This window comes from Copadichromis virginalis, linkage group LG20, assembly GCF_057382275.1.
Source record: "Copadichromis virginalis isolate Kocher_CV1m ecotype Utaka linkage group LG20, C_Virginalis_male_GT1.1, whole genome shotgun sequence".
NCBI lineage: Eukaryota > Metazoa > Chordata > Actinopteri > Cichliformes > Cichlidae > Copadichromis > Copadichromis virginalis.
Genome location: NC_140637.1, coordinates 14,173,197 through 14,195,359, shown reverse-complemented (window position 1 = coordinate 14,195,359; position 22,163 = coordinate 14,173,197). Strand labels below are relative to the sequence as shown.

Genomic DNA, 22,163 nt, shown 5'->3' with positions numbered 1-22,163 from the left:
CTTAACACTGAGAAGACCAAGGAGCTCATCGTGGACTACAGGAGGAATGCTGACCCACATCCACCCATCCACATTAAGGGGACGGCTGTGGCGTGTGTGAGCAGCTTCAAGTTCCTGGGAGTCCACATCTCCGAGGATCTCATCTGGACGACCAACTGCTAGAAGCTGGTCAAGAAGGCTTACCAGCGCCTCTTCTTCTTGAGGACTCTGAGGAAGAACCACCTGTCCTCAGACATCCTGGTGAACTTCTATCGCTGCACCATCGAGAGCATCCAGACCAACTGTATAACAGTCTGGTACGGGAACTGCTCTGCCTCGGACCGGAAGGCGTTGCAGAGGGTCGTGAAAACTGCCCAGCGCATCGCCGGAGCACCACTTCCTGCCATGAAAGACATCTACAGGAAGCGGTGTGTGAAAAGGGCTGGGAAAATCATCAAAGACCCCAGTCACCCATCACATGGACTCTTCACCCTCCTGCCCTCTGGGAGGCGCTACAGGAGTCTCCGGACTAAGACCACCAGGTACCGGAACAGCTTCTTCCCCACAGCTGTCAGACTCTGCCTCCTGACATCTGACCCACACTAAACTCATGGACTGGACATACACACACCCACAACCACCTACACACACACAATGGACAACCGTACCCTCAAACACACAATAATAACATGGACTGAACCACCACTCGCAACCACTAGCACTTTATATAGCCTCTGTAGAAATTATCCACATATCTCACTTATCTTAACTGTATAGTTCTGTGTAAATAATCATTCTGTACATACGATAATTTTTAATCCTACAACTGTTTATAACTTTCATAGTTCACATTTCTGTATAACTGTATATCTCAGATTTCTGTATAGTTTTTTTTATTTTTTTATTTCATATTTATATCCTGTACATAGCTTGTACTCACTACAGCCTGTACATACCTATAGTTATAGAATGTTCACAACATACTTCATACCGTGTACATTATAACATACCATAATAGACCCATTTCTGTAATATACTTACATATCTATATTATTGCTAATATATATTGTAATATATCTATATCACTAAAGCACTTCTGGATGGATGCAAACTGCATTTCGTTGCCCTGTACCTGTGCATGTGCAATGACAATAAAGTTGAATTCTATTCTATTCTATTCTATTCTATTCTATTCTATTCTATTCTATTCTATTCTAAGTGGTGTTATAACAAAGCAGAAGTGTTTAGGAACCCAAAGCAACACAGCCACAAAATGTCAGACCGCATACAGTTACAGAGCGGTTTCACAGAGCCCTGAGGCACACAGTATTACATAAAAGTGTCCAACGCTCTGCTGACTCCATAACTGCACAGTTCCAAACCTCATCAGGCATTAACATCAGCACAAAACTGTGTGCCAGGAGCTTCATGGCAGCTGCTGTAGGTTTAACTATGTCCAATATTTTGTGTATGCCCAAAGATGTGTAAAACTGACAACATTGCAATAAGTTTTACGATGCTCCTACATCACAAATAGGAAGGCAAACATGAAATATGTGACCAGCCAAACCTTAGCCACTCAGATTTGTCATTGTGTGTCATGATTTCGGCTCTTGTTGTTTTTTTTCTGCCCAGCCCTTCCACACCCACTAGCTCTGCAGTGGGTGATCTTTCCCGCCCACTCATAAACCTGTTCCACATCCTTGCCCTGTTTCTTCTGTCATTTCTTGATTACTGTGTTCATCATATTCAGTGTCTTGTTGACTCTGAATGTTTTTGCGCTGTAGTTTTTGCATGGTTGCAGTTTGCTCTTTTTATTTTCTTCCCTGTAGATATCACTGTGGCGATGCAAATGTTAGCACGATTCAGTAAATACACGTGAAATAACCAAGAACTCTGTTTCACGCACAATGCATGGTGGCATGCGCAATGCAGGCACCAGGAACAATACCAATCACAGTCAGTCAATTTCAGTGGTGCAGAATTGAAGATTTCAAACTAGGACAACTGAGTGTGTAAGCTATGTTGGACTATTGCTGTTGGACTTCTTCTTATTATTACTTTTCTTTTCTGGTAATGTATAATAATGTGATAGAAGTCAGGAAAATGGTTACACTGCAAAAACCCTAAATCTTAGATGGTAAATGGCCTGCATTTGTAAAGCGCTTTACTTAGTCCCTGAGGGCCCCAAAGCGCTTTACACTACATTCAGTCATTCACCCATTCACACACACATTCACACATTTAATTGATGTTCCTCGGCTTCTTGCAGTATAATTATAAATGTCAAATTAGATTTGTTAAAAAAAACAATTACATACCTTTATATTTATGTATTTATAGTTATAATTCATATAATAATAATAATTAAATATTATTATAATTTCTTAAAGCAATGCATTAAATCCTTGATGGTACTGTAATAGTTAAATATTGGTAAGTTGTCTTTATATGTACATTTACTATTGGATCAGTAAATGTTAGAAGAACTTGGAGCAGTTTGCTGCAGTATGCACAGCACACGATGTCTGATTGTTTGGCAGAAACATAACCATTGATCTCAGAATGACATAATTTTTCCTTATGTGTCTGGCGTGCCATCAGACTGTGTGGCAGGCTGAGGTCAGCAGATTGAGCATAAGTGGGGCTGACTGTGGTAGGTTGGATTCTAGTATGTGAAGAAGTATTTGCATCTGGACTGTGGTAAGTCCACAGGCTGCTGTCAGAAGCAAAGCCTTGGCAGAAAGACCACACAGAAATCCAAATGACACACGATTACAGCCATATTAATTTTTCTATTAGCTGCAATACAAATCTTCCAACATCTGAATCAATCACTTAATTGTTTTCAGAGATTTCTCTCTGTTAGATGGGTCTTTGTTGACACAATGTGAAAGAGCTAACGATTCCTGAAAAGGATTCCAGGAACATCTGTATTCCAGCTCTCCATCATTCAGTTGCAACCTCGGGGTCACAGAATGGGACACCTCGTTGGCCTACAGAATAACATGACACCCATGAACTGCACTGTCTACATAGTGTCTGGCTGACATCTTTGATGCATGTCACTCTTCATTACTTTCTCCTGTTCCAGCCGTAAATGCCTAAAATACGTACTATATATATATATATATATATATATATATATATATATATATATATATAAACCCAGCACGCCCCTGCGGGCGGTTTATCCTTCAAGCTCGGGTCCTCTACCAGAGGCCTGGGAGCTTGATATATGTATGTATACATACATATATGTATGTGTGTGTGTGTAACGAACCCAGCATGTATACTGCAGTTCTAAAGTCACATACATGCTATCCCCATTTCTTAGCTTTGCAGATGGAATGTAAAAATATCAACCAGAGCAACGTGTTTTAATGACTTTGCTTTTGTTTAGCGTAAATTAGCATTGTTGTAAACAGCGGTTTAGCTTGTAAGTGTTAGCACAACTAGGATAGCTGAGCATGTAGGCTATGCTGCTATGCTACCTTTACCATGGTGGCTATAAACTGTGTTTATGGTATCATACAGAAAAATTACAGGAAACTTAAATGTTTTTCTAGTATAATGAGGAGCCCCCCGCTTACACTGTATATATGGCCTGGCCTGCATTTATATAGCGCCTTACTAGTCCCTAAGGACCCCAAAGCGCTTTACATATCCAGTCATCCACCCATTCACGCACACATTCACACACTGGTGATGGCAAGCTACATTGTAGCCACAGCCACCCTGGGGCGCACTGACAGAGGCGAGGCTATATGCTATATGTTAGCATTTTTTCAGGTTCAGTTATTCAATTAAAAGGAAGAGCTACTGCAAACAATTCTTGTCAGTGAGCATAAGGAAACACTTCTATTCTGATGTGAGTTGTCTGTTTCAAGACGCACAGGTGTCACTGAATGGTGTGGTTCCATGGCTTTTGTCACCACTTCTAAACCTATATGAACTCAAAAACAATTCCATGGTTGGTTGGCGAGTGGTTGGAGAAAGTTCCTTCTGTCATCAGGTGAAACTAGACACAAAGAGGAAGGAAAAAACTCCTTGCAATTGCTTTGGTCTTTAGCAGGTTGCCAGAATCTGCTGAACTTTGTCTGGAAAACACTGACTCACTAACTAAATTAAAATTACTTACAGAACAATTTGTGTCTACTTGTTTCTAAGCTATGGAATGCTTAGAATTACTCATGCACGACATGAATGACTTGCACATTAGTTAAAATTATTTACAGACTACTTAAATTTACTTAAAGTATAACCTGACTTTAAGTAAGACCCATTGTTCTACCTAACTGAAGGTATTTGCAGGGAAATTTAATTTAATTACAGGCAAATTATGGTGTTAGTCATGAGCTTAATTATAAAGTGTATCCCATTTCTCCCTAGCAACCAGATTTTGTCAGGAAGTCAATCTTTAGGCCTGTGTGACTGAAGCTTATCAGGACATGGTGAAGTTCAAAACCTTGCTATGATACATTACATTAGTTTCTTTTTTCACCTGCACACATATATAGGGGTATAAGATTATAGAGCATATGAGAATAATCTTCTTGAAAAAGTCAGCCAAGCAGTCCTAAATGCCAGTGAAACATTTAAGGTTTCTAAAAGTATAACTGTATTGTAGTGGATCGAGCCATGCAGTATCCAAGGGTGCATACACATTCAGCACAGAATTCAATACATAACACTGTGGGTGACCGATGTGGTAGCTGCTAAAAGCAGACCACACAGAGAAGGAAGCCACTGATGAATTACAGGTACTTACTGTGACAGGTTGTGGGTTCTCCAGTCACAGGCAGTCTCAGGCTATGCCACCCTCTTCGTGTGCATCTGTGTGCAGTGGCTCTGTGTGATATTATTGGTTGTGTGACTCACCCTGAACACTACAGCAGAGCCGGGTGCACTAGCGTGTGGCTGTTAATTACATAAATAGTCCTATTTCAGCCAGAACTTTATGCACAGTGATGGATCTAGGCCTCAGGACTCTGTCTGGGAGGTGTGTGAGGCTGTATGCGGAAGAACAGTGTTTACTGCTCTGCTTTACATCCGTACGCTAAAAAACAGTCTACTGATCCAGCTGGGACAGTATTTTTTGAATGTAAAATATTTTTATTCGACCTTCTCAAAATGTGTTTCAATAACAGAAATTGTCATCATGGTGAGTTGGAATACTATTCACAAATAGGAATTCATTCAACATTATAATTTTTTAAATCAAAATCAGCATGTCATCATAATCCAAGAAAACAACAAGCCTCTTTCACAGTCTGCCCACTTGGCCACCATCAAGCAACCCTATAAACAGATTTTTGTACATGTTTGGGTGTTGAAATTTCAACAAGCAGTCATCTGTTAGTAACACGAAACTGAGTCTGAGATGTTAAGCCTGATGTGACCAAACAACAATCATCATACATCATACTGAAATACACTGAAAGTAAAGCATAACAGAAAGGAAATAGTCTGTAGTTAACACATAAAACAAAGATCTCTTCAGAAATACTTGACAAATATCAGTATATCATTCTTTTGTTATACAAAACCAAAATCAAGTGTTTCTCTTTTTTTTTTTTTCATTTTCATGGTAACACATGATCATTGATGGTATTTTGGCAACATCTGCATTTCAGGAGTTAACAGAACTATTATCATAACATAAGTCACTGGACATTACTCATCTTTGCCCCTGTCCCATCCCACCCCCAAACACGATGTCTTTATACATGATGTTACATGATAAAAAGATGATGAAATCATTGACATAGAAATGGCATTTACATAATCCACAAAGCTTTCATTTGTGGCCAGAGATTGGAAATGACTTGTCATTGACTCTTTTATTAGCTTTTCATTCTTTTTCATGTCTTTAGATGATGTAATCGAAGACTGAGGTGAATTCAGTCCAATCGCACATTGGAAAAAACCAACCAACCAACCAAAACAAAAAAACAACAACAACAAATTTTTAAATATCAAAATGTTTCCCCAAAGCAAGGTAAATAACTGGGGAAAACTAGCCAATATTATTTTAGCTATAATTCTTTGACTTGAAACTGAATTGATCTCAAATCTGCAATAAAACCCACCTAACTTCAGAGCTCAGTCTGAGTATGTAGTCTTCAGTAGAAAAAACTACAGTGTCACTACTTGTTTTGCTGGTTCTGCACCACATCTGAATTAAATCAAGAGTTCTTAGAGGCACCTGAAGTGGTACAAATATGTGCTCATCAAGGTTAAGGTATTGTCAGTTCCTTGTTAAGGTATATTTTCAGTTCATTGTCAAGTTCTCAGGAACAGAGTATCCGGAGAAGAGACCAGACCATTGATCACGCAGGTAATGATGCTTGGAAGCCTGACTCGACCATTTAGGCCTCAGGGTTTTTTTTTTCTTCCCGTGCTCTTTTTCTTTATGTAGATTTGTCGTTACATACATCCTGGGCCTGTGAAAGTATTCCCAAATGAGAGATGCACGCTATAGGAGATATTTAAATCCCAATATATACTGCATGAGAGACATTACTGCCTGCTTTATGCAAACTTTAGATACAAAAAAAGCATTCTGGTTCTCTCAAATGATCACACACATATAAAAAGCAAACATATATGTTTTGCTATACCAAATGAATGAGGTCTCTTTCAATCATTTGCATTGTTTTTTTTTTCTTTTTCTCGTACAGTTACTTCATGGTTAAAGTGAAAGAAACGTTTCTTGAATGAGGGCCCAGCACTTCTAGCCCGGGTGGGTGATCAATATAGGCCAAAGGGTCTGTGCAGAGCCTGCGTGGACAGCATCATTAGAATCAGCATAAGGGCTGTTGTCATATTGTCTTTAAAGGCCCAGCTTGGAAAACCGGCACTATTCTACTTTAAACTCTACTAACAAGGGATGCAGCTGAGCAATGCGTCATTTAAACTTTGACCTCATCTTAAGTCCATCAATGAAAAGACTTTAATCGCATATTTGACTTGCTTGTGTTTGATCGTTTCCACTTGAGCCTTTAATACAGTACTGTGTACACAGCTTCCTGAGAGTTAGCTAGCTACCATTCTAACAAAAAACACTACAGTCTAGCTATCTGCTCATTATATAGTGATAACATACCCAGGATAACCTATTGAGCTGATCTCAAACCCATATTGGGCATCTTCCCGTAACTCATTCCACAATTGTGATAGTTTAATTAAAATTCTTAGCTGTAATGGCATAGTCTGATTTTTGAATCGCATTCTTTTACTGGTCCACAGTGATTGTGTTAGCAATGCATCCCTAACAGAGCATAACATGAATTCTAATTAACTATAATACAGTATAATGTGCCCCTCACTAGGCTGTACTTTGGCCTTGTGGTGGATGAATTGCTCCCTCAAATAGAATCAGTTACTTCGTGGGGTTTACATTATGATCTTAAAAGGGCAAAGCGTGCCAATATCTCATCTGAAACAATTACCCATGTGCAGAGCTAATTCTATTCTTGTCGTGACTTGAGCCAGGCTTTACGAGGTTCATTTACAGTATGTCAGCCTCAAGTGCTGCTCTGAGAGGGATAAGAGCCCCACGGTGCCTTGGATTACAGCAGCTTGCTTTATCATTCGTTGCAACTGCAGCTTGTCACGCTAGAATCCCACTTGTCGCTGGTATCATGACAATCGGTGTCACTGATGCAGACAAATCAATTGGCTATAGCTTGTGGAAGCTATAACAGCGCACACGGGTACAGTTGTGAGTCACAACTCAACAGCTCAAACCCGAGTACTGAATGCTCTTGCAGATGAAACAGATTCATGTCTTTAAAATCAGGAGACTACAGACTTCCTCGGTTATCACAAAAATTGGCAAAGGATTCATCGCTATACACATGATAGTTTTTAAGTTGCTGGTGTAGCAATGATCACTGTCATACATGTGTCACCATGGATAACAACCAATGACACTTGCGTGTCTAGTGCTACATCAAGTTACTCTGTTGGAGGGACAAAATCAGGGTGGGGTTGGTGACACGTCACGGTAACAATGTTACATGGACAATACTTTCTTTTTGGACAGTGGAGCTCGGAATAGTGATCATTGTAACATTGTAACTAATTTGCTGATCCCAATATGACTGTTCTCAAAGGGCCTCAGCAAGAATCATTTATAGACAGCAGACTGAACACACATCTTGTTATTAAATTTACAAACATGGTATTAGTTTGCTTGTCTTGCACTTGCCCACAGGGACCCGCACAGATTCTTCTTAGAGACCACAGGGACTCTACTATAAAAGTTCCTTGCGTGAGGGCCATTATTACAGAAGGGCACAGCATCCATAAAAAAAATCAAAAAACTGGAGCTTTCATCTTATAAATGTGATCTACTGTCTCAAGCAGTCATCATTCTACTTCAGAGAACAGGGCAAAGGCAACATCTGTCCTACATATGCTTAAATTTCAATATTTGTTTTTTCAAAAAAAACAAATTAGCCTTTTTTTTGCTTAGCAGAATTACGATTTATTAGAATTATTTAAGAAATCTTGATGATTTTCTTGCCAGTTCTAAATTGTTGCTGCCATATCAAAGTAAGATTTAACTGTAGATGATTTTTTCTCTCATAAGATAAGCTCTCCATATTTTCTCAGATGCATGGACAAACACATGTTATGTTTGAATTTGGCCAATATTTTATGGAAGAACAGGAAGTGCCTTGGTGGGATTTTAATCGTAAACTCTCTACTACGAAAATCCTGGATGCAGCCCTTCCCAGAATGACAAGAGTTTTAAATCTTTGCTGTCTAACAGCCCTGTTAAGACTTAATGGTCTGAAGTGTTTTAGTACTCTTTAAAGTCTTTTTCTTTTATTCATTTGTTTATTTTTTTTTGCTGGGATTGTGACTCTCCTATCGGTCCTATGGCTACTACAAAACAGTGTTGTTTATTAAAAGAGGCATATAAGTGACATCACCTTTTTAACATTGCACCACATGGGGCCAGCAGTCCTACAGTCATATTCATGCAGCCTTAAGACATCTGTAGAGTAAACTCATCACTGTATGCTGGAGCCATAAACTGGAGTAAACTGCACACTGGAGAAGGGGATCGTGGGATAGCGCGAGGAGAAAAAAAAAAAGATTAACTCTGAATAGACAGCTGCTGTTAAGTTAAACAGCTTAAAATGTACACCATACTCAATGGGGACATACTACAACAAGGGCCTTCTGTTGAGGCCATGCTAATGCAAGGGATGTCTCATTTCCTGTGCCATTAAAAAAGAAATCAAAGTGACCATACATGATCACTTTGATTCACGTTGCTCTGCTTCTCTGGTGAATATTTAGCTCAGGAATCCATTTTTTAAGCCCATCTGTAGCTTCAGAAGGGAGGAGTCAAAGAAACACAATGAATTTGCACATACTCTGATGCTCTTCCAGCACGAGGAACACTGAAACCAAGGGTAGAAATACTATACGCAAATGCATTAGAGTCAGATGAGGTTTTGTTGTCGGCTGTTGTTGTCAGCAGTAATGTTATATACATCGTTAAGTATGTACAGTAGAGAATCTCCCAGAGATGTTAGGTTCTGTAAAGCTGCAATGGGGTACTCCTCTAAATTTCTCACATTTTAAAGTCCTTAGATGAAGAGCCATACGAGTCCCTGTTGAAGTGTTTTAAATATTTAATAATGGACTTGCTGCCATATTGCGAGTCTCCACTCTACCAGTGTGTGAGGAGTATTGAGAATCTGCTCTCTGAAAGCTATGAATGGACACAACACACAAACTTAACATTGGTAAATAGCAATAAGTCAAATTAACCACAGTAAAATCATAAATGGGCATTATGGTTCTTCATCTTAAGGATTGAACTTTTCACCAAAAAATCAAGACTTTAAATACAGTAAAGTTTTTTTCTTTTTTTTTTCTTTTTTACATCATAAAGGTATTCATTGAGAAAGTGTTAAATGCACTGTACAACCTTGTATAATTTTTTTTTCCAAAATATAGTTTATCCCAGTGTGGTTGGTTGTTGTTGTTGTTGTTGTTTTTTATCTTACAGAATCCTGTACACTTGGTGTCTGCATTGAGATTGGGTGATATCCTGATCATTGGAGAGGAGAGACAAGAGAAGAGAAGAAGAGAAGGGCAGAAAGAGAAGAACAGAGAAAGAGAAGTTGTCCAGTGCCCTCAGTGAAGACGCTGTACTCCGTATCGTGGCTCTCTTCTGTCCCGCACCTCAATCTGAAGGAAACAACACAGAGGCTTCATTACTGTGCTCAAAAGGAATGAAGCTATGGGTGAGATTTATAGGTGAAATCAAAGATATTAACGGTGTGGGCAGGAGTGTAAAAAAACATAAAGCAGAAAATAACCTTTGTGAAACAGTTTTGTGGCTTGGAGTTTAAGCAAAGACTTGTTAAAATTGAGAGTCTTGATGTATTAAATGCAGTAATGTTTAACAGCACTAAAAGCATACTACTACTACTGAGCAACATTGTGGAAAGCTTCTCTTTTAACCTTTCTTCTATTGCAACAGCCCATCAACTTTGTTGAACAATAATATTATATGTAAAAGTTCTTACAAGATTTATTTAAATTTTTAACCCTTTAAAGCCTGAATCATGAAATAATTGCCCCAAAATTCAAATTGTTTGAAAATAGTGTTTATTTAACCTTCTTTTGCTTAATTCTTTTTACACTGATGATGTTGATGATTGGCAAAAAACTGTATGTATCATATATGATACACTAGGCCAGCGGTCCCCAACCTTTTTTGCGCCACGGACCGCAACAAAATAAAACTAGTACCGGTATCGAAAAAAAGAAGATCTATTCATAACACACGTGAAAAGACCCAGGAAAACTGAGTAAACGATAAAAACGATAACAAAATAAAGCTGAAAACCGATAAAAACCCTGAAAACCATACATTTCACACCTGAGCCTCAACTCTCGCGGCCCGGTACCAAACGACTCACGGACTGGTACCGGTCCGAGGCCCGGGGGTTGGGGACCGCTGCACTAGGCGTTAAAGGGTTAACTAAACTTTTAAGGTAATTTTGGAAACACTAAAACTAGACCTGTGGGCTTTTAGGGCTATCGTGGTAAACCTATATTCACAGAAAACAATGTCATCAATAATAATAATAATGATAATAGTAATAAATACTAAAGATTATTATTATAAAATAATTTGTGTCTAAATGTACCATTTCTTTACATTGCAGTAGTAGTGTACTGTGTGGTTGCCACTAAATTCCCAGGAAAACCTCGACCTGTCTCACATTTTTATGTGGAGAGTTCAGCTGATAAAAAGAAAGAGTCAGAAGCCGTTTGAATCTTTTACCTTTGGTTTAAAACTGTTTTGAATAAGCCCACAGAGCTGTAAACCACATGATTCCTTGTTTTTTGGAGAATAAGCACTGGATTGTTTCAACTGTGTTTCAATAAGTCTAATTAGATTCAATTTAAGGTTAGATTTAATCCTACTTTGTGTTTTACACATTTTGAACATTTCACAGCTTTTTAAGATATTTATGGTGTTTTTCACTCCAAAATCAGCGTTTCTGTTTGAGGTTAGCAGGGAGGTTTTTGTTTAGAAACTGGACAGCAAAATGAACAGTATATAAACTGGGAGTACTTTTTTTTTACTGGTTAATCTGGTAAAAGCAAAGTGAAATGGTTTTACCAGATTAACCAGTAAAAATGTGTTTGGTTCAGTTTGTGTAGGTTGAAGTTTGTCAAGGCGAAGAGCATCAGGAGATTCTGGTGTATAACTATGAATCAGCTACCTACACAAAAGGAAACTGTGCTGAACTTTTTAAATATTCCTGTGAGAAATATCCAACAGAGTTTAATATTTAAATGATTCAAACTTAGAATACCTAACCTAAACTTGAACTGACATAAGCTCTGCTGCTCGATCAACTAAAAACAAATATTTATAGTGAAATAATAAAAGTAATTTTTAAAAATGAACTGTTTTCTCAAATATTACCAGTGACAATTCTTTATTAGGAGATATATTCTTCAGACATAACGCACATTAAATGTATAAAGAAACTCGACTTACCCTTGACACTGCAAAATCTGCAAGGACAGAAAAGAACAATAGTGTTGGCGTAAACACAGTGGGGCAGGAAAAAGTGCATTTGTGCATTGAGTGAATATGCTTATGTAAGTATGAGCTAAGCTAAGGTCACCACTTACAAACAAACAAAAAGGGCACAAACAGAAGGTCATTCATTTACTATCGATGTCTGTGCCACGTCCACATGTTTTCTTTTTATGAAACTGTTATTAAACGACTGAGATATTGTGATGCGGTAAACTGAGCAGGTTTTAAACTAAATGTTTCAAAACAAAAACCTAAACTTACTCTTGGACTCTACAAAAGTAGCTTTGCATGATTGTTAGTATGGAGATGCTCAGTTCATCCTCTGTCTGAAACAAGCTGCTTTAAGGCACTTTTATTCTTATTCATTTTACTCTTTTTGTGTAAAAAGAGCTTTGTGGGTAATTTTAATCACTTTAATATGCAGTTAAGAAACCCGATGGTTGGGTTAATGTTGAAGGATAATAGGGCTTCTATAATGATCAAACAAGAAAGCTTATTTCATTTAAATTTAAGAATTGTATCCAGCTCTAAATTTGGTAACTCAACTCTGTGTTCTGTATTTCCTTGAAAATAAAAAGTTAGTTTCTCTTTATTTACTAACCCTAACTCCAGGAATACCACAACATGGTACGAAGTGCTTTACTCAAGAGAGAACAAAAAATATGAACAACATAGATACAGATCTACTCCCCTCCAATGGCGAGCACTCCAATAGTTTCTCAGAAACAGGGAATTTTGAGAAAACAAGTGAATCAGCCAATAATTCACAAACTGAAGTGCAGGCTGCAGGGGGATTTTTTTTTAAATTCCTCCTTCTTGACTTCTATTCAGTTTTTTTTATTTGCATATTTCAGAACATCAGCAGTGATAGCCAGAGTAAATACAAAATGCAGTTTTTAAATGATGATTTTACTTAAGGAAAAAAAAAAAAGAAATATCTAAATCTATTTGATCCTATGTGAAAAAGTAAACTTGGGAATGTGACCTCTGGCAGTGAGTCTTTCACAGTGCCGTGACCCACTCTCTGCAGCACCGACTCTTTGTTTTAATTCAGCTACTTTGAAGGAACGGTCACGACGAGGTTTGGATAACTTTTCCCTTTAATTAATGAAATTGTCATTTAAATACTTCATATGGTAGTACTTTGACTTTGATGTAGTTACTCAGGTTATCTTTGTCTAATACTAAATTTGTTTGACAAATATGTAAAACAAACAAACAAACAAAAAAAAAACAGACCAAAAATAAGAAACCAGGAAGGGGACAAATAGTTTTTCACAGCATATGATAATATTTTCATCTTCATTAAGCCAGCGGAGGCTTTGTATTAAACCAAGATTGAGATTCAAAGTTATCAGGCCTGGAGATACTGGAGAAGCTTCTAACACCCAAGCAAACTGTAACTCATATTTATGCCAGTAAATCATTTTCAAAGTGTGCACTGTATATGTAAACATAACCCTTAAATAGGCTTATTATTGATCCAGTTTTCCCGTTGTACAACTCAATTTATTTTGTCACGTGTATAGCCAACAAAGAGTCCCATGGTCTGTTCCCAGGCTATAATCTACAGGGACATTTTTTCTTTTATGAAAGAATGTGCGTGACAAGAGAAACTTTACTCTGCTGGTGAAGCATTAGAAGCATTAAATGGGTAAAATCACTAAAACTGTCAGTGAGGTTAATCAGATAAGAAGAGAAAGACACGCCCACGCACTGGAATATCTCCAGTTACCATGGAAACCATCATGGAGATAGATCATCAGAGAACCAAGACATCTTATGTCACTATTCTCTCTCTTTATCTCTCAGTCTCTTCCTCTCCCCTCCTCCTCTCTCCTTTACTCCTTTACTCGTGCTCCCTGTCTCTGTGTCGCTCACACTCTCGTCCACCGTTACAGATCGTCTTCTTTCTGCCTGTCTCTCTATTTTCTGTGTGTGGGATCGAATCAAACACGTAAACCTTATTTAAGGACATTTAATAAAATGTTTTACAATATCTTTTACTCTTCCCCCCTTCATTTCTGCCTTCTGCTGTTCCTTCCCTCCTCTTCCTCTCTTTTCATACAGCTGAAACAATGCGATTTGAGTGTCCTGATGCAACATCATGCAAACTGTCAGAAATCCTCTGGAGGACTTGCTCCCACTCTTAAATTCAGCACTGAATGCAATTTGGCTGAAGATACTTAGGTCAGGTTGGAGTGCACTCATTTTTCAGCAGGACAAATTTCATGTTAATGGACAAAAAAAGCCCTAAAAATGAGATTTGGAGAAAAAACAACTGCCTTTCCTAACTCACCTTTTGAGTTGATTTACTTTTATGAACTACGCTACATGTATTTGTTTTTCTTTGTAGGTTTTACAGTAATGGGGTTTAAAGAGTTGCAACTGGAGAAGAAAGATTGGATAAAATCAGCTAATAACTGTATTACAGTGAAATAAATTACGTTTTTTGATTAAACTTGGAAAAGTAGTTATCAAAGATCAGCAGGTTTAAAATGAAAAGTTGCGCTTTGAGTTACAGTAACAATGATACTCTGTGTTTAAGTGTTAGGAGAGTGACTATTGCCTTCGGTTGATAGAATTGATTAAACAGTGGTTTTCTGCATTTTATAATAAGATTTAAATATTAGCATAACGGGCTAACAAGTTAGCTAGAAAACTGCCATTATTCCTAACAGGATCTTACTAAGTTAACTGTATGGACTGTATTGTACATAATTGGCTTGTGGCCATCGCTGTATTCATTTTTGTTTTGTTTTTTAAGAATAATTACTAATAATTACTTACTGGTGTAGAAGCTGACTAAGAAAACAAAGGCAATGAATACCAATTTGAAAGCAAGTTGTTAATCATATGAGTGATACTTAAATTATACCCTGCTTTATTATCTATTTTATTCTGAATCAGACTATAATTTAAAGAACAAACATTGTCTTACTATACTGATAATAGCCTATGCATGTATATATATATATATATATATATATATATATATATATATATATATATGCATATGTACCGGCATCGTAACATATAGGATTATAATAATGTGATTATAATCACATGTTATGATAATATAATTATTAGTATCAATATTTATTTTAAAAACTGTAATTATAATTCCAAATTCCTTTGATTTTCCTATTCATCACCCCCTCCCCCCCCCCCCCCCCCCCCCCCGTGAATCCACTGTTAGGTTCTCCGTTTGCGTCACCTGCATGTAATTACACAGTCACAAATATTTGTACCTGCAGTGGAATTTTCTTTGAGTCACCATGTAATATGGTATAATGAATTTCAAAAAGAAGTCTGCAGGCGGTGTGTTAAATAAGACTAGAAATAAGCTTTATGTTTACAACTATAGGAGCCCCCACTGATGGCTATTAGAACAAATGGAAGTTTAATACGCTTTTGCACTGGCTTCAATTTCAGAGGCCATCTTTTTATAAAAGGTCTCTCTTGCAGCAAGCATACTGGGTGGACGGTTAGCACTACCAGATTTGATGCATTCAGCTCAGACATGTTTCCAGTCTTACCCCATAGTTATTCATTATTACTATTTTCTCAAAGTCAGGATTACGATAGATTTTTTAACCATTTCTAAATTCAGTAAATGCAGTAAAAGAATACCTGGATAGAAATACACACAATGGATCATTATTAGTCAAGGATTGGCTTTCTTGGAGTCTGAAAGTCAATGCTATTGAAGCAGTTTGGGATCATCTTGACTGAGATTGGAAGAAAAGGCAGCCAACATCTAAAAAGAGCTTTGAATGTTCTTTAAGTAGCCATCCTGAAGACTGTTTCTTAAAGTCTACTTAAAGGAATGAGAAGAAAGCTTGCCTAAGAGAGTTTAGAAAATAAATGAAATAATTTAGTGACAGACATGTTGTCTTTAGTTCAAATGAATCCTTTTTAAAGCACTGCTCTTCATTATTCCTTTACTTACCCTTGTTGTCTGTTTGCAGATCATCAAGATAGAAATCCGTCTGCCGGTTGCCCAGGACAAAGGCCAAGAAGGAGAGAATGAGGGCATCCAGGATTCCCATGATGGCCAGCATGTAAGCCCAGCGTACAGAGCAGTCACCCAGGGAGTATTTTCCTGTCTGCTCCCCGCACATGTCACGGATCACCTCGGCGTCCCATCCATCGGGGAAGATCATGCAACCCAGCACGAGGCACACTCCTGCAGAGGACAAAGAGGTTAACAGACTTTAAATGGCAACATGGATCGATTTGGTAAGTTTACAAAGAGATGTAAAAGCAGGAGAAAAAGATACTACTAACCTATACTAACTCTCTCATGTCTGGATCTAGAACTAAGTGGTATCACCGTCTGTTTGCATCCTAAGAGTTTGTTGAAATGTTGGTGTGTCACATGTGCATACATGCAAAAGAGCATGTGAAACTTTTGCTTGGAGACTGATCTGGAATACCATTTTGTGCACTTCCGAGATCCTGAACTTGCAAACTTGCAAAACAAAATGTTTGCAAGTCCAACAAAGAAGAAATTGAAGTTCCATTTGTTAGATCCATATTTCACATGTGTTGCGATAAACTTATAAGATTACTAAAATCTGACAGTCTGCAGGCATCTTAAAGAACATCATAAGGTTTGAAATGAATTCATGTTAAAGCCTCATTTGAGTTGTGCTCCATCAATAGCAGTCTTATGTTAAAATGTAATTTTAAGACACAACTTTCTGCCTACGAGCAAATTGGGAGATCAAATGATGCAATAATGTGGTTAATCACCACCCACATCCCTGATGTGTTTAGTGTGCCTAATAGTGTTATTACGCTCACTGATGCCTGTTTCATCCAGCTGGACCAGTTTGGTGGGTGGGATAATCATGGAAATGTCATCTCCCGTACCTGGTTACAGCACTAGATTTAATTACTTTTAAGACCACATGGGACTTAAAAAAAAGCTTTCCACTAAACTTTTAAATACATTTTTGGACTTTCATTAACTGTTCCACCTTTAATGAACTATTCTTCCTTAATGGGTAAGCATTCATAGCGTACTCAGTCAGCCAGTCAGCAGCCATTGATCACTGCTTATCAGTAAAACAATATTTGTCATTTAAATGTAGTTTTATTTCTGCATACATTACAAAAGAATCCGTTAATGACAGAGAGTGGCTTCACAGTGTATTGGTTAGCACATTTGTTTAACGAGCAAAAGGTTCCTGGTTCCTGGGAGGAAACGTAAATTGCTCTGGGGTTGTGTGACGAGCTGGCGGGGGGGGGGGGGGGGGGGGGGGGGGGCTGGCTGGCACTGAGAGAGTGGAACAATGGAGTCCATAGCCTGTGTACATTCACCATGAGACAATTGAGAGAGGGGAGGAATTTAAAATGTACAATCACTCCAGAAAATCTGAAAGCCCAGACACAAGGGAGAATATGCAATGCACACGCACTCAGATGCACACACATAATACCAAGCCCTCTAGCGAAAGACACACATATATATCTTCAGTGCTACAACAAAAATGGTAATCTATACTTTACACCTCAGCTCATTCATCAAAGTGAGTATCACTGAGGGAGCTGATTGTGCCATATTTCTTGCTCACCAGCACTGTTTAAATAGCAGTCAGTCTGTGCCCAAGGGGCTGTAAGTAAAACACTGGGCTCCACTGGGAGATGGGGAACATACATGGCAGACGTCACACTGGATCTTCATTTCAGACCAGACGTGTCTTTTCCACGGGCAACATCACTTGTGATACACACGAAAAGTCAGACAAATCCGGCTGAGTCTGTGATTATTACGCTTCGTTCCAATACATGTTGAAACGATGTAGCGTCTGGAGCTCAATTGGTGTGCATATTTGAATATTTTATTACTGTGAATATCTGTGTGTGCCTCGTGTGCACCACTGAAGGATGCTGGGCACCGTTCAAGCACTGTGGCTGCTGTGTTTGAATGGTACCCAGTCAAATCTGTGCACACAGTCACACACAGATCATAGAGGATAATAGCACCAGATTGTGCTTCTCAATATGTAAGACCCAGTCTTTGCTTCTAGGCATCAAGTTGTCCACACTCATAAAGGTCAATGCACCTTTCTGAATGTGGACATTTGCTTAGTAACCTGCACAGTAATACAAAGTGTGGTACATAATGCTGGTAAGCTTGTGAGCTGGAGTTTTGGAATCTAAATATGTACTAAAAGTTTTTCAAGCTTTCAGATATTAGTCAGTCCACACCTTTTACTTGAGAGGTTGGAGTGGTTCTTATCAGGTTTTTGAGTAGCATGGGTGTCAACTTTGTACTATGGCAATTAAAAAAAAACTACTTGAATCAAAATACATGCTTATAGGATCCAAACTGTACCATCTAGTCTGCAGTCAACCAGGATTGTGTGAAGGGCTGATAACTGCTAAGGAGACCTCACATATTTGTCTGTTTGCTGACTTCTTTTTAGTATTGTTGGTTTGGAAAGGCCACAATTCAGTGTGTGCAAAGTAAAAAATAGACTGAAGAAACACCCTTCAACCATGAAGTGATTACTGATGCCACATAGTTTCACTTGCACAGTTCACTTGCATTTCTACAGCGCCTCAGCCCTATACACTGTAACGTAAAGACCCTAAAGCATTCAAGAGAAACCCCAACAATCAGACGATGCCTTATGAGCAAGCACTTGGTGACAGTGGGATGAAAAAACTACCAAAGGACTCTGCATGTTTGCTGGTGGCAACAGCAAAAACACAATCAGCTGTTCTGATTAGAGCATAAACAAGTAATCCACTACTTGTTGGGACAGTAAAACCAAATTATTTTTAAACTCTATTGTCATAATACAAAAAATTAATATATAAGTACTGCACACCACACATTGTTTTTCTGTGTCTGAAAGAAAAAATATCGGCCAATTGATCAGATTTTGAAATAGCAAAGCAAATACCGGCTAATCTTAAGGAGCCTATATCAGTCGGGCTCTAAGTAATCTGAATGAAGAGAATATACAGCATGTTTTTAAAAAAAGAACTGATGCATCGTACTTACTTAAAGCAAGCTAAACTCACCCAGTACAGTTTGGTGCACTGTTCAATGTTGGTAGGTAGGTGGGAGAAGGTAAGACCTTTTAGCAAAAGTGTGGCTATTTCCTGGAAGCACTACCTACAGCGCCCACTCACATCCTGGGCCTTATGACCTCAGGAAATCACATGATAGGGTGGGGCTAGGTTTCACAATGAGTTCACCCGAAACTGATTGTGACCTACACCCGTTTTTACACCTTGGCTCGTGTGATTAGGTAGAGGATCATTAGGGGGTTCATTGTCCCTCTTGGGGGGACACTCCCATAGGGCTTAAATCTGGGACGCTCCACCATTTGACCTTAGAACTGAAGAAGCTTCTCGGATGAGAGGTGAAACGTCTTCAAGCAACTTAAAGAAACCCAGACGCTCTTCTTTCCAAGCTCGTTAGACTACATACAAACAACACAATGAGCTTTTCCATCTTTTTTGAGACAGCTTAGTGTATAAAAATGGTCAGGAAAACACGGGTCTCAGACTAAAATGTTGAAGTTTTTCTAATGGGAAAGGGTAAATATAAAATATTCAGTTTGGTAAAACAATACAACTTAGAGGGTTCTAAAACAAATGAATTCCACCAAAAGATGTGGTTTTCTAAAATGTCATGAAGGTGATTGATCTGAGTATATTAAAGCCACATCCATTAGTCATTTGGTTGAACCCTGTCACATTAGGGATTCCCTCTGAAGATCCTGCTTTTTATATACTGGCAATCCATCATGAGAATATGGTGGGTGGTGAACTCACAGCAACAGATGAGGGATGATATGAGATTAGTCACCACCTCTCTGTGTAAACATACAAACACAAGGAGTCCTATTTTGAGCTGAAATTTACGCCATTTAAAAATGTGACCGCTCCTCTGACAGAATGATTGCAGGCGTAATGGGGGAATGTAATGAGAAAGAATATAATGAGGATAACACAGTAAGTAATGAGAGAATTGAAGAGCAAAGGAAGTAATCATCGTGGGAAATCACCACGTTATTAGCTTCTTTTATGGCCTTTATGCAAAATATTAACATAGATGAGGAATGGTAAAATCATTAACTGAGTAATGAGTGTCAGGTAACATGTTTTATGGATTTTTGATGAATGTTCCCCATCTGGTTGGAAACACCTTTGAAGTTATTGAGTGTGGGCTTTTTAGAAACATGGCTTGGAGAGCCTGACGGGCACCATACTTGAGCCTCATGGCAACTCATTAACTAGCCCATTTCCCTCTGTAATACATGTTATTTGTTTACCACTTAAAGTTTATTTGTGCTGTAAGCAATTATCAAAACTTTTTTTAATCTAATATTTTGGCAGGAAATTAAATATTATCTCATCTCGTGTTATGCCTTACTATAATTCAGCGTTTACAATCATTGCTTAAGACATTGGCTTGGTCAGTAATTTTAAATCTACAGTAGCCAAAGTTATTGCTTTGAGTCCTAATAACCATGCAACATAAATGTAGGAAATGCTCCAGCAGGAGAGCATCCACCTTTGCTTTACTAACTGTGACAACGAGGACACGGCATTCTCATTGGCTACTGACTTATGATTGACAATCGTTAGCCAGTGAGGGCGGATAATTCTTCTGTCCAACTAATAATGACCTTTCTTGTTTGTTTTGTTTGTTCAGTAAGATCTGAAACTACCAGCTGAGACCATAAACTCATCAGGACAGTGTTTACTAAGGTAACAGGTCAATGAAGCCGAAGGCTGTTTCCCCATTGAGCAGGCTTGGCCAACTCCAGGCATGTAGGGCCGGTGTCCTGCAGGTTTTAGATATCACCCTGGGTCTACACACCTGAATCAAATGATTAGTTCATTACCAGGCCTCTGGAGAACTTCAAAACATGTTGAGGAGGTAATTTAGCCATTTAAATGGCTGTGATGAACAAGGACACATCTAAAACCTGCAGGACACTGGCCCTCGAGGCCTGGGTTTGGACACTACTGCCATAAACTTCAATACAACCACAAGTATTTTTACAGCAAGAGGAGTCGCCCTCTACTGGCTATTAAAAACAATGTAGGTTTAAAAGATTTTTGCTTTGGCTTCACTTTTCAAACCCAAAGTACAAAACAAACCTGCTAAAATGTACATCTTTTATTCTGTCTGTGGATTTTACATTTGTTTCCTTGATTGGTTCTCATTGTTGCCTTGAGTTTACCTTTGCCTTACTAAATGTTTAGTAAAGCCTTGATTATATTGTGTTCTGGACATAGATGGCTGAGTAATGTAATGTACTTAGTGTATTAAAGTCCCATCCATTAGCCATTTTGGTTGAACCCTGTTTGCAGAGCAAACAGTTGTTTTCCTTTAACTCTGCGGCTTGCTTTCTCCATTTGAATTCAAGTGAATGTGCACATTTCATCAAAGTTGCAACATGAACTCTGAGAATTACAACATGAGATAATCTCTGTGCTCATTTTTCTTTTGCATTACAATGAAATGCTATGTTTCCAACCCATGCAAGAGCACAACAGAGGACTAAAAGTTGTGAACTGATTCACAATTTCCAACTTACATAACAAATGCTCACAAATTGCTTTTGTGAGCATGCACAAGAATGACTGCATGCTGTGACTTGCAACATCTTTTTGGCGTGTTTAACTCTTTGATGCTGGGACCAGGTTATTACTAACAAAACAAATGTAGCATTATGCTTTCAGTTAGATCAGATTTGGGGGAGCTAAAGCTATTTCACTGCATTGTGATTACTTTTATGCACTAGCAGATTGCTGTACTCACCAGTAGTTTGCATGGAAGACATGAGTTTGTCTGCAAACACTCTCCAGAATCATGAATTCTTCATACAGACAATGTGAAAGATTATCGAAGCTTGTTGAAAAAACGGATATCCATAACTTGAAATTTAGTCTCTGAAATTTCGAAATCCCTAAAAAATTTATTTTCAAAGTTTTTGAGTTAGCTCTCCCAAACAAGAATCTCTGTGAAGGATGTGATTTCCTTGTTAACCAGTAGCAGTTGGCGCAGACACATTTGGGTAGTAACAATATCAGTGAGTTACCAATGTATTGC

General features: G+C 38.3%; 1 protein-coding gene across 1 annotated transcript in view; it reads right to left on the bottom strand.

The window, feature by feature from the left end:
* Nucleotides 1–5,070: 5,070 nt before the first annotated feature.
* The window catches only part of LOC146684465 (LHFPL tetraspan subfamily member 4 protein-like), a 37,645-nt gene continuing 20,552 nt past the window's right edge, over nucleotides 5,071–22,163 (bottom strand). The window contains exons 2-4 of the mRNA XM_085443880.1: nucleotides 16,026–16,262; nucleotides 12,029–12,045; nucleotides 5,071–10,197 (exon numbers count right to left, since the gene is read on the bottom strand). Of these exons, the coding sequence (XP_085300006.1) occupies nucleotides 10,144–10,197; nucleotides 12,029–12,045; nucleotides 16,026–16,262 (308 nt within the window). The 3' untranslated portion in view covers nucleotides 5,071–10,143. The remainder of the gene's footprint in view (nucleotides 10,198–12,028; nucleotides 12,046–16,025; nucleotides 16,263–22,163) is intronic.